Source organism: Nicotiana tomentosiformis, chromosome 2 (genome assembly GCF_000390325.3).
Source record: "Nicotiana tomentosiformis chromosome 2, ASM39032v3, whole genome shotgun sequence".
Taxonomy (NCBI): domain Eukaryota; kingdom Viridiplantae; phylum Streptophyta; class Magnoliopsida; order Solanales; family Solanaceae; genus Nicotiana; species Nicotiana tomentosiformis.
In genome coordinates this window covers 165,591,450-165,605,122 of record NC_090813.1, presented here as the reverse complement: position 1 = coordinate 165,605,122, position 13,673 = coordinate 165,591,450, and the positions used below count along the sequence as shown (strand labels likewise).

General features: G+C 40.2%; 1 protein-coding gene across 1 annotated transcript; it reads right to left on the bottom strand.

Annotated features, from left to right (window-relative positions):
- Positions 1-257: 257 nt before the first annotated feature.
- On the bottom strand, positions 258-1,406 carry LOC138906001 (uncharacterized). The gene is made up of 2 exons (XM_070194519.1): positions 951-1,406; positions 258-353 (listed from the first exon to the last, which is right to left on the bottom strand). Exons 1-2 carry the CDS (start codon positions 1,404-1,406, stop codon positions 258-260), a joined length of 552 nt encoding a protein of 183 aa, XP_070050620.1.
- Positions 1,407-13,673: the final 12,267 nt, after the last annotated feature.

Genomic DNA, 13,673 nt, shown 5'->3' with positions numbered 1-13,673 from the left:
AAGAATGTGACAGATTCAAGCCAAAATTCACACTTTGAAAACTTTGCATATACCTTGTACTGATATAGGGTTTGCAGAATTACCCTGAGATGATCAGCATGGTCCTCTCGATTGCGTGAATATACAAGGATATCGTCAATAAACACTATCATAAAGGAGTCAAGAAAAAGCTTGAAGACTCGATTCATAAGATCCATGAAAGCCGCTGGGGCATTTATTAGCCCCAGAGACATTACCAAAAAATCAAAATGCCCATATTAGGTTATAAAAGCAGTTTTCAGAACATCTTGCTCCCTGATTTTCAATTGGTGATATCTGAATCTTAAATCAATCTTGGAGAAGTACCTAGCACCCTGCAATTGGTCAATCAAGTCATTTATCATTGGCAGTGGGTACTTATTCTTGGTTGTGACCTTGTTAAGCTGCTGATAGTCAATACACATTCTCGGTGATCCATCTTTCTTTCTTACAAAAAGTATCGGTGCGCCCCAAGGCGACACACTTGGCCGGATGAAACCCTTTTCTAACAAATCTCTCAATTGTTCCTTTAGCTCCTTCAATTATGACGGTGCCATTCTATAGGGTGGAATAGATATAGGATGCATGTCTAACATCACATCAATCCCAAAATCAATCTCCCTGTCTGGTGGGATCCCTGGGAGTTCATCCGAAAAGACTCCCGGAAATTCATTCACAACAGGCACGGACTCAAGTGTAGGTGCCTCAACAACGATGTCTGTAACCTGGACCAAATGGTAAATACACCCCTTGTTGATCATTTTCGTGGCCTTAAGGTAAGAAAGAAGCCTACCCTTCGACACTACATCATCACCCTTCCACTCAATAATTGGCTCATTTGGAAATTCGAACCTAACAGTTCTGGTTCGGCAATCGAGCTTGGAAAAACATGAATAAAGCCAATCCATCCCCATTATCACATCAAAATTGACCATTCTCAATTCAATAAGATCGGCCACGGTGTCCCGACCACGCAACGTGACAACACAATCCCTATAAACACGCGCGACCAAAATAGATTCACCAACTGGAGTAGATACAGAGAACGACTCATGAAGTAGTTCCGGTTCTATCCCAAGTTCCATAGCAACATAAGGAGTGACATATGACAAAGAGGAACGTGGATCAATAAGAGCATACACATCATGAGATTGGACAGTCAATATACCTGTGACAATATCTGGAGAAGCCCCTGAATTCTGGCGACCCCTCAAAGCATATAAACGGTCGGATCCTCCCGAACTCTGTGCTCCACCCCTAGCTGCACCACGCCTTGTGGGTGTTGGAGTGCCTCGAGCTGGAGGAGGTGCTGCGGATGTAGTAGCTGCAGAACTAGCCGACCGTGACGAGCCCCTGCCCGCACCCTGGCGGGATGATCGACAATCCATCTGAATGTGACACCTCAATCTGTACCCGTAACATATGGGTAAGTCCATATAGCATATTCCTAAGTGCATCTTTCCACACCTAGGGCATGGGGGCCTCCTCTGCTGCTGGAATCTACCACCATGACGACCCTACTGATAGGAGCCCCTGTTGCCCTGACTGAGCATGAAACGGCTCCACTGTTGCTGCTGATTGGGCCCTGATGGTGATACACTAGCCGAAGACTAAGTAAAGGACTGAGATGACCCTGACGAGCCTCCCCTGAATGTTGACTTGCCACCACCAGAAGAACCACTCAAGTTACCCGCAGACCGGGCCTTATTGCTACCCTCTCGCTCCATTCTAATCCTCAATTTATGAGTCTCTATGGCTTGAGCGAATGCCTCCATCTTACCATAGTTCATATCAGAATTCAAGGAAACTGTAGCGGCCTCATTAATTACCAATGGACTAAGTCCTTGCACAAAGCGACGCACTCTAGCCTCCATAGTGTGCAACATGTAAATTGCATACTTAGACATGTACGCGAATCTCATATGTAATCCCACACACTCGAGCTACCTTTTCTCGGGTTCTCAAACTCAGAAGCACGGGCTGCCTTAGTCTCGACAGGTAAGAAATGATCGATGAAGGCATCGACAAACTCACCCCACCTCACCGGAGGGCTCCTTTCTTCACGGGACTCCTCCCATAGTTCAAACCAAGAATATGCCACATCTTTTAGCCAGTAGGAAGCCAATTCCACTACCTCTGTCTCCGTAGCATGCATAACTCGGAGAGTCTTGTGCATGTCATCAATAAAGTCTTGGGGATCCTCCTCTGGGTTAGTACCCGTGAACACTGGAGGATCCAACTGGAGAAACATGTTCACCTTGGAACTAGTAGAATCCCCTGGCTGACTGGAAGAAATGGGTGCAACATTTTATCTCTGGGCCTGAGAAGCCACTATCTGATCCAACATCTATATGGCTCCCCTAAGATCAACATCAGAAACACCAGAATCGGAAGTTGGAACTGGAGGTGGAACTGGAATATCAGTTGGAGGGACAGTTACACCGTCAGTAGGTGTAGGGACATGTGCAGTCTGATCAGTTATAGTGGAATCAAGCAGTGTAGTAACTGGAGGAATATTCTCACTCCTTGGGTTCTCACCCGCATCATCAAATATAGGATCAACTACCACTCCTGGGTGACATTGGCTCTTTGGAGAGTTCTTGCCTTCTTCTTAGGCGCCATATGCTGAAAATTAGAGCAACACATGAGTTAAAAGAGGAACAATCTTACAATCAGCTTTATCGCACGATCGAGAACATAAAAGAAGTGTATTATTCCTAAATGCCCAAGTAGCATCCTAATTGTAGATGTGGTCGACAACACACCGATAAGAAGGACTATACTAGACACGGCTCAGAGACATCCTAGGACACTTTAAAACCTTAGGCTCTGATACCAAGTTTGTCACGCTCCTAAATCGGGGAGCGCGACCGACGCTCAACCGAGTGAACCCGACCGAGAAGCCTGTTAGATTTTCTTCTACCCAAACTCATACATGAATGGAGATAATACATATTTTCATTAATTAGACAAAAAGGTGTTCATGTCTACAATACCAATTCATTACCAATAGTTTAATCATTTTTAAAGTCTCAAATGGAACAAGTAATACAACCACAACATAACATAGTTTGACTTTTCCAGCACCAATACACAACCCACACTATGTCTACGAAGCCTCTAATAGATACAAAAGAGTACTATGATAATGCCGGCAACAAGGCCCCGGCTATACCTCAAACACAATACACGAGGAACAAAAGATACACCCCCGAAATGAAGTGGGGCTCATCAAGTCAGCTGGGAAGAGGATGTACCGCTATCATTGATCAATGTCTCCTGCTGTGGAACCACCTGCATCCTATGCAGATGCGGCGCCCCCGGCAAAAGGGACGTTAGTACATATGGAATAGTACTAGTATGAATGACAAAACACCCGCTCAATAGAATAATAAATAATACAAATAAGAATATCATAATATCAATGGAAGCCTTAAACAACATCAAACCTCAATTTAGGATCAAGACAGTGTTAAAATAAATTTCAATATTTTTAAGTTGGGAGGTCTTTAGTACCAATATGACACCATTCCTGACTCCAGTATTCATAATACCAATACCACCGTTCTTTTAGCACGGAGTCCGATCATGACCCAATCGGCTAAGCTATCTCATTAGATACATCAGCTACAATCACTCTCAATACCAATACCACCGTACCTTTAACACGGAGTTCGATCATGACCCGATCGGCTAGGCCATCTCATTAGAGACATCAACCACAACCATTATTTCAATTATAATTTATAGCACAATCACCACCATATGTGCGGCATGGTGTCCGATCATGACCCGATCGACTGGGCTGTCTTATTCGAGACATCAACCTTTTTATATCAATCATCGCATTTCATACTTCTTTCACATATTTTCATTTCATTGGTACTAGTGGCCACAATTATAAAATCATTCTTGACACGTTGGCCGCATTTAGTATTTCATGCTCACCTTTTCAATTTCAAACATCATCATCATTATCAACAACAATTATAATTCAATTCAAGGTTTGTAGTACACATGTGAGAAATTTAGAGTCTTAGACACATAGAGATATTTCACAAAATATGGCATAATAGCCTTTGTTTGAACTTGACTTGAAGTCGAAATATTATTAATGCACAACCCATATTTTGAACACATCCTCAATTGATAACATAACATAAATAAAATATTTTGGATACTTATTGACATATATCTTTCAACACAACCTTACTCGGAATAGCAACTTTCATAATGAACAATTCGGGACTTACATAGATTACATGGATACCATGGCATATAATTCTAGGAGAAAGGTTTAGCCAACATACCTCAATTGAGCTTCCTCACACTCTAAAATATTTTAGAATTCTTAGCAACTTCAATATATTTTAGAAATATAACAAATTGAACCAAATTTAGGAGGATGATCATAGTTCTATCTCATTCGAGCATTTTATCAAACCCTAGGTATGCATTAAGGTTTCAAGGTCCTTTTATGGAGGATTCCATCATCCCACAACCCATTATTTGCCATTTTTAACTCAACAATCTTCCTACACCCCTTGATAATACATGCATGTAAAATAAACAACTCTCATGCCCAAAATTATCTTACTAATTACCCATTTCTAGATAAAATTCAAGTTTGAGGGTTAGGGTGTAGAATCTTACCTCTAGGATGAAGACCTAGTGAGTTTTCCTTGTTAATCTTCCAAGATTCGAGCAAGAATTGAAGAATAAATTGTTGAAGAACACTTTCTCACTCTACGACACTCTCACTCTAAAAATATTAGATTGTTTGGTCAAAAATGGTACAAATCGTCTATTTAATGAAGTAGGATCGGGTTATAAAAACCCAAAAATGTTGCCCCAGAACAGGATCTACGGTCGCATATGCGACCACAGAATGGATATGCGGTTCGCAGAACAGGCTGCATAATTAGCCTTCGGAACTGGGAAAATCAGACTCGGTCTGCGGTTACTATACGGCCCGCAGACCTGTTCTGTGGTCGTATAATGCACCGCAGAACTGGTCTGCGGTCGCATAATGCACCGCAGAACTGATCTACGGTCGTACAATGCGCTATAGAACCTCCCTCCAAAAATAACAAAGTTGGATATGAGATCAGAGTGTGACCCACAAAATTGATTTGCGATCACATAATGAACCGCAAAATGACATAAAAACTCACCAGTTACCTGCCTCACTCTGCGGCCATTATGCGGTCCGCGGAGTGATTCTGCAGCCGCATAGTGGGCCGTAGAAGTACCTTTCTTCTGCCTAAAGTTTTTCTTTACTTTCCAGTGCATTGTTCAACCCAAAAAGTCCAAGCCGCGGTGAGTTTCGCCGTGAAGAATTTATATAATCCTCAAACACGTAAGCCCAATTCGACACCACGAAACATTATTTTTCCTTTGCGAAATTTTATGGGGCCTTACAAATAACTTTAAGGTTGATTATAGAATGTATTAGAGTACTTAGAAAGGTTATCACATAGATATAAAAACAAAGAGAATTAGTGGCAAACTATCAATAAACCAATTCAAGTTCAAAGGTGCCTAGTTGAGGGATCTAAGCATTGGTAAGTGATAGAGAAAGACCTATGCATTAGTTTCATTTGTTCTATTGAGGGATCAACATTTAGGATCCTTAACTAGGTTTATAGAATTTCAACTGGTATTTCAGTGATCTTCAGAACAATCCAAAGTAAGCATACACATGGTTGAGACCTTACTTCACTGAACACTTATACTAACATCCTTGTTCAGGCTTCTTAAGGACAACAACAACCAACAAAGATTTCAATGTAAGTAGGAAGGTCAATTTTAATATAGCTCAAACCTAGTAGCATATAGTCTGTCAGATTTCCAAATAATTCCAGATTCATGATTAAATTTCATATAGACAAGGATATCAGCCGGAGATGGGACAGTGAGTAGAGATGTTCATTAAGAACAGGACAAACAGGTCTTGGTGAATTTACTTAATCATGTGAGTGACTAGGTTACATCAGTAAACTTCCATTTAGATCCTATATTCAGTGTTATTCACTCAAGGTGCTAAGTCATTAAGGCAGACAAGATTCAATCTATCAAGAGAAGTTTTCAGCAAAAAACATAAAGACTTAAACATGAAATTTTCTCAGCGAAAGGGCATGTAAAGGTTTATGAGTAGTACTAGACTAGAAAATTCATGATGGACACAAGCGCAAGCATAGAGGTCAATAGGAGTCACTCAATCACTATATAGTAAGGTTTCTACAGAGTTTTATGGTCACAAAAAATGACAAATCAAGTGAGCAGATAGTGTGATGACTGTACTGATAGGTTCAATCACGTGAGTCCAAACTATAATTATAGACTTGCATGAATTCTTAAGTGAGTATAGCAGACATGGTTTCAAAAACAAACTATTCAATTAAGATTATCAAAGCAAACAGGTCAAATGTAAGCCATGCATTGTGATGATGATCATTTTTATTGAATCAAAATAGTGTGGTATAACATCACAAATGTAAGGATCAATACAGCACAGTGCATCAAATGTGAACTCTTAACACGATATTAGGAGCAGTTTAAGAGCATAGCTCAATTAAGTTATCTAAACATGGTAGTACAACTATTATTTAACTGACAAAGCTAGAGCACACATAACATTAACTTAAGGCATAGTCCAACTAATTATTAAGAGGTTCGACAGAATTTGTCCAGAAAAGTATCAACATCATGAAAACATTTTATCTTTCTAAGTTATGGGAGATGAAACATAGATCAGACTAGCATAGTTTTTATCAGAAAATTATCAACTAAATAGTGTAAATGGCATGCAACAAAACAGAATATAACAAGTATAGTTATTTGCAACTAATATACATCATAAGTGAAAGATGATCAATAGGAAAAATATCATAAAATTTCACAATCGAGAGATAGAGACAGTGTCAGTATATGCTGACCTTTTGTAGAGCAGCAAACCAAGCAAGAGTCATTTGTTAGCCATTTAGGAGTCCAAACCCAAAACGAATTACATACAAAGATTGAACTCGAGCAGTAATGAAAAGGAGAAAAAGAAGAGAAATTAGGGAGAAGCTATTGGAACTTAATACGTAGCAAAAAAGTTGAACTTTTTAATTCATTCAATGTGTTTTCCTGTGATGTTAAGTGTGTTGGTGTCTCTTAGGTAGAAACATTGAATTCCCTATTTATAGTGGTATTCAAGCCACTTAGGGTTTCGATTGAGTTCGAACAGATAGTGGAGAGTGACGATATGATAAATGATGATAGTAAGTAGGTAAAATTAGAAGGGAAAGAGGGAAATTAGTGAAGATCTTTACCTGGGCATGAGAAGATGTCCATTGAATGCGAAGACCCATCGGACAAACCCTAATGTCTAGAGGTCACTGTGTTTAACCTATGGACAAAGAATAATAAAGATGATCTTGCAGATAATAGTCATGCATGCCATGGATTTGAAAGGCAGAAGGAACATTGGCGGATTTTAGTTTGCACGAATTTAGGTCTAGGGTTCGAATTGAGAATTTTGAAATTGGGAGATAAAAATGGGAATATCGGCACGATTCTCGGTGTTATAGGGGCAAAGAGGATGATTTGAGGGTTGGATTCGTGACCTTGCACAAAATTTTGCAAGGTCTAGTGATTGATGAATCATGGGGTGAGAAATAGAATAGAGGAAAGGAAAACAGAGGACCTGGGTAGGGTAAAATGATTTAGGGTTAGGGGTGGTCTCTAAGGTTTAAAGTGAAAGACTGAATCTGAGCCGTTGGATCTCTTGATCAATGGCTTCAATTTTTAGAAGGTAAGATTTGATAAAAATTATTGTTAGGGAAATATTGGGGGCCATTGGATCTGTGTGATCCAATGGTTGAGATAGGATCTGGCGAGAGGCTTAAAAGTAAAAGGAAAACGGGAAGTAATGTGGACCGTTGATGATTTGGATCAACAGTCCAGATCCACTGTGTTTGTTCTATGAGTGGGAAAGAAAGGTGATGCGACACACTACTATTGTCTCTCAGAGGTTGGTATGGATTAACAAACTGGACAAGGGGGTTGACTGGGTTGGAGGCGATTGGGCTTGTGTATTTCGGCCAAAAACAGTGGAAATGAGATTTAAGCCATAACCACTTGGGTTTAATTAGGTAATTGTAATTGTTGCCTTCTGAGTTTTTAATCCCATTAAAGATTAACTTAATTAAACATAATTAAATCTAATTAAATATAATAAAATATAATCATAAAATATATTATAAATTATGAAACTCGTTTCGAATTAATTAAAGTAATAAAAGTGATATAACTATAATCAAAGGTTAATTAATTAAATTAATTGTAAAACTTATTTATTTAAATATAAAGGTCATTTTAATAATTACAAAATAGTAGGGGTAATATAACTCATAAATATTTAACACCAAATTATTAATTCCACATTGTTAATTATTATTTACTATTATATTATAATTACAATAGGTAATATTGCTTAGAAAATATTTTACAACATCTATTTCAAATTGCTAAGCATAAATAATCTAATTTTTAAAAAGGAGAGTCAAAATTGGTCGTCAACAGGAGGGTAAAGTTATTGCTTATGCTTCCCGTCAGTTGAAGCCCCACGAGAAGAACTACTTTGTTCATGATTTAGAGTTGGCAACTATTGTTCACGCATTGATGATTTAGTGGCATTATGTTTACGGTGTGTCATGTGAGGTATTCACGGATCATAGGAGTCTCCAACACTTATTCAATCAAAAGGATCTGACCTTGAAGCAACAAAGGTGGTAAGAGCCACTGAAGGACTATGATATTACCATTCTTTATCACCCGAGAAAAGCCAATGTGGTGGCCGATGCCTTGAGTGGGAATGCTGAGAGCATGGGGAGTCTTTATATTCAAGATTCCTAGCCTAGCCAGGTTCTTGATTTGGCCAATCGGTTTGTGAGGTTGGACATTTCGTAGCCTAGCCAGGTTCTTGCTTGTGTGGTTTCATGGTCTTCTTTGTTTGAGGGCATCAAGGTGTGCCAATATGACGATTCATATTTTCTTATCCTGAAGGACACAATGCAGCGCAATGATGCTAAGGAGGTTACTATTGGATATGATAGGGTATTGAGGATGCAGGGTCGAATCGGTGTTCCAAATATGGATGGGTTGCGTGAGTTGATTCTTGAGGAGGCCCATAGTTCATGGTATTCCATTCATCCGGGTGCCGCGAAGATGTATCGGGATTTGAAGCAGCACTATTTATGGCGGAGGATGAAGAAAGATATTGTTTAGTATGTTGCTCGGTGTTTGAATTGTCAGTAAGTGAAGTACGAGCATCAGAGACCCAGTGGTTTGCTTCAAAGAGTTGATATTCCGGAGTGGAAGTGGGAGCGTATCACGATGGATTTTTGTAGTACTTCCACGGACCTTGAAGAAATTTGATGCACTATGAGTTATTGTAGACAAACTGACCAAGTCTGCACACTTCATTCTTGTTGTGACTACCTACTCCTCAGAGCAGCTGGCTCAGATTTACATTCATGAGATTGTTCGCCTTCATGGTGTACCCGTGTCTATTATCTTGGATTGAGGCACACAGTTCACATCGCAGTTTTGGAGAGCAGTGCAGTGAAAGTTGGGCACACGGGTCAAGATGAGTACAACATTTCATCTCCAGACGGATGGTTGGTCCGAGCTCACTATTCAGATATTGGAGGACATGTTACTTGCCTGCGTTATTGATTTCGAGGTTTCATGGGATCCGTTTCTTCCATTAGTAGAGTTCGCCTACAACAATAACTTTTAATCGAGTATCCCGATGGCTCCTCACGAGGCTTATGTATGGGAGGAGATGTCGTTCTCCAGTTGGTTGGTTTGAGCCTGGAAGGCTAGGTTGTTGGGCACTGATTTGGTCCATGATGCTTTAGAGAAGGTGAAGTTGACTTCCTACAACACAGTCTAGGTAGAAGAGTTATGCGGACATGAAGGTTCGTGATAATGCATATATGGTGGGTGAGAAGGTTCTGTTCAGAGTTCCTCTCATTAAGGGTGTGATGAGGTTCGGGAAGAAGGGCAAGTTGAGCCTTAGATATATTGGTCCTTTTGAGGTGCTTAAGAGAGTTGGAGAGGTGGCCTACAGATTTGCATTGCCACCTAGTCTATCCGGTGTTCATCCAGTATTCCATGTTTCTATGTTCTGAAATTATTATGGTGATCCTTCACATGTTTTGGATTTCAGCACAGTGCAGTTAGATGGAGATTTGACCTATGATGTGGAGTCGATGGCCATTTGGCCGACAAGTTCGAAAGTTGAGGTCGAAGAACATAGCTTCGGTAAAGGTTCATTGGAGGGGTCAGGTAGTCGAGGAGGCTACTTGGAACCGATCGGGAGATGCAGAGCAGATACCCATACCTATTTGAGACTCTAAGTATGATTCTAGACCTGTTCGAGGACAAACGTTTGTTTAAGATAGGGAGAATGTAATGACCCGGTGGGTCATTTTGTGTATTTAGATTCGTTTCCCCGATTTGATGCTTTACTTATGTGTATTTAAGGTTTCGTGACTATTTGGGGTAGTTGGATTGGTTTCGAGGGAGTTTCGGAGTGAATTGGGACACTTAGTCCCAAAGTTGTAGGCTTACGTTGAAAGGGATGACTGAAAATTGACTTTTGTGTAGAAGACTCCGGAATGGATTTTTGATGGTTCCAATAGCATTGTATGGTGATTTTAGACTTAGGCATATGTCCAGATTTGGATTTGGAGGTCCGCAGGTTGATTTGATGCTTTTTCGGCGAAAGTTGGAAAGTTTGGAAGGTTGAGAGGTTTAACCGAGAGTTGACTTTGTTTATATCGGGTTCAGACTCTGGTTTCGGAAGTTGGAATAGTACTGTTGTGTCATTTGGAGTTGTGTGCAAAATCTGAAGTTATTCCGGGTTGGTTTGATGTAATTCGGCATGAGTTTTGGAATTTGGAAGTTCATTAAGCTTTAATTGGGGTGAGATTCATGGTTTTGATGTTGTTTTGATGTGATTTGAGGCCTCGAGTAGGTTTGTATTGTCTTTTGGCATTGGTTGGTGTCTTTGGATAGGGTCACAGGGGCCTCGGGTGGGATTCTGATGTGTTTCGAACCATTTCCATCATGTTTGGGACTGCTGATGCAGAGGTTCTGTTTCCTTCTTCGCGATCGCGATCGCGGAAGGCATTGTGTTGGCAAGGGCGATTGTTCATTATGTTCGTGGATGTGAGCTCGTGTTCATGAAGCTTTGAGAGGCAGAAGTCATCCTGATTACGAGTGTGTAGTGGCATTCGTGTAGAAGGGGAGTTCAGCTAGGGGCTTCAGGCGTTAAGTCATCGCGATCACGCAAGGTTTCCCGCATTCGAGAAGTGCCCTGTTGGTTGTGCATCACATTCGCGAGCTTCGTGTCGCGTTCGCGTAGGCTATTTTATGGGGCATTGTTGATTGTTCTTCGCGATCGCGAAGGGTATGCCTGGGCAGACCATAAATAATCTATTTTTCAAGGGTTTTGTTCATTTTAACTCATTTTGAGTTGTAGAGTTCGGATTTGGGCAATTTTGGAGGGGATTTGTAAGGCCCCGTAAATTTTTACTAAAACCTAGGGTTTCGTGGTGTCGAGGTAGGCTAAAGTGTTGAGAATTGTAGAAATATTTTGCATTATATGGCATTTCTGCCGTCCATTATGCGATCGCAGAACTACTCCGCGGACCACAGATCCGCCACGGAGTGGAGCAGAAAAATGGGCCAAAGAGTTGAGTTCGGAGGGTCCATTTTCTGATTTTATAACCCGATCCCATTTTTATAAAATAACCCCAGGGTTATTTTATAAAGTTCAAACTGCTATTTTAGAGAGAGGAAAGTGCTCTAGAGTGAGAGGAGGAATCCCTAAGCTATTTGTTAATCAATCCTTGCTCAAGTCTTAGAGGATTCAAGTGGAAACCTTGCTAGTTGTTTTCTAAAGAGGTAAGGCTCTAGCCCTAGCTTTCCATTTCGAATTTGGGGTAGAAGATGGGTAATGAGGAGTGTGATTCTTGGGTATGAGAGTTTTATTTATGCATGCATGTACCAACAAGGTTTGTGAGAAGGTTGTTGAGCATAAATGGGTAAACATTGAGTTGTGGGATGAAGGAATCTACCATACAAGAACCTTAAAATCATAATGCACACCTATTTTGATAAAATGCTTAAATGAGCTGAACCCACGAATATTTTTCTAATTATGGTTCAATTTTTTTATGTCTCTAAATAGATTGAAGTTGCTAGAATTTTCAGAACATAGTAGTAATTTAAGAGAAGATCAAAGTGAGGTATGTTGGCTAAACTTCTCTCTTAGAATTGAATCCCACGGTGTCCTCGTAAGTCTCAAGTATGATGGGCCAATTTCTTATTTTTCATGTCCCGAGTTATTCATTATAACTTTAACTATTCCGAATAAGATTTGTGTCGAAAAGCATATGTTCAAAATGTGTTCTGAATGCTCTTATCATATTATATTATCCTTCGAGAATGTGTTCAAAGTATGGGTTGTGTATTAAAATATCATGACTTCAAGTCATGTTTCAAATGAAAGTTATTATGCCAAATTGTGGAAGAAAACTAAATGTGCTTAGGATTCTTAATTGCTCATATGTGTACTTAATGTCTTGTTTAGAAATGCCTTGTTGTTAATAATCCATGATGATGCTTGAAAGTGAAAGGGGTGAGCATGAAATATGAAATACGGCCAATGTGCCAAGAATGATATTACATTTGTGGCCACTAGTGCCAATGGAATGAAAAGATGTGTAAAGGATTATGAAATGAGCTGAAAATCCGTTAAATAATAAATATTTTTGGGAGTATCGTTAGTCACCGAGGAAGGGTAGGTTGAAATAACCTAACCCCAAAACTACACGTGCCGGTGTAGGCGTGATTGAGGGGTAAATCCCCGAACTGATGTGTTGAAAATATTCCCCTTCAATGGGATGAGATTGAGGTGTTGAGACTGTTTCCCCTAAATTGGGATGAGAGGATTGCTAGCGGAATGTGATGTCGATCCACATGGCATTGTGGTGAGATAGCCTAGCCGATCGGATCGAGATCGGATGCCATGCCGCACACATTGTTGTGTTTGTGATTGTGATTGGATGTCTTTGGGTGAGACGGCTTAGCCGATTCGGTCGTGATCGGACTCAGTGCTAAAAACATGGTGGTATATAGGTACTAAGGATCTCCTAACCTAAAATATTGATATTTACTTGAAAACTTGTCTTGCTCCTAACTTGATGCTTTGGTATTGCTTAAGGCTTCCATTGCTCCTATGATTGTTTCTCCTTGTATTGTTACTCATTCTATTGAGAGGGTGTTTAGTCTTACATACTAGTACTATTCCACATGTACTAACGTCCTTTTTGCTGGGGGCACTGCATCTTTAGTGGATGCTGGTGGTTTCACAACAGGCGGCATTGATCAGTGATAGCGGTACACCCTCTTCCCACCTGACTTGGTGAGCTCCACTTCATTTCGGGGTCGTGTATCTTTTGTTCCTTGAGTATTATGTTCTGAGGATTGCCGGTTCCTTATTGCCGGCATTATCATAGTACTCTTTTGTATCCGTTAGAGGCTCCGTAGACATAGTGTGGGTTGTTCATTGGTGTTGGGAAAGTCAAACTAGAATG

Bases quoted from the DNA above. Each gene is read 5' to 3' on its own strand.
- LOC138906001 (XM_070194519.1), bottom strand. From the start codon at position 1,406: ATGGATTGTCGATCATCCCGCCAGGGTGCGGGCAGGGGCTCGTCACGG. The intron at 354-950 runs GTCAATTTTGAT...GACCAATTGCAG, and splicing joins ATCTTATTGAATTGAGAATG to GGTGCTAGGTACTTCTCCAA.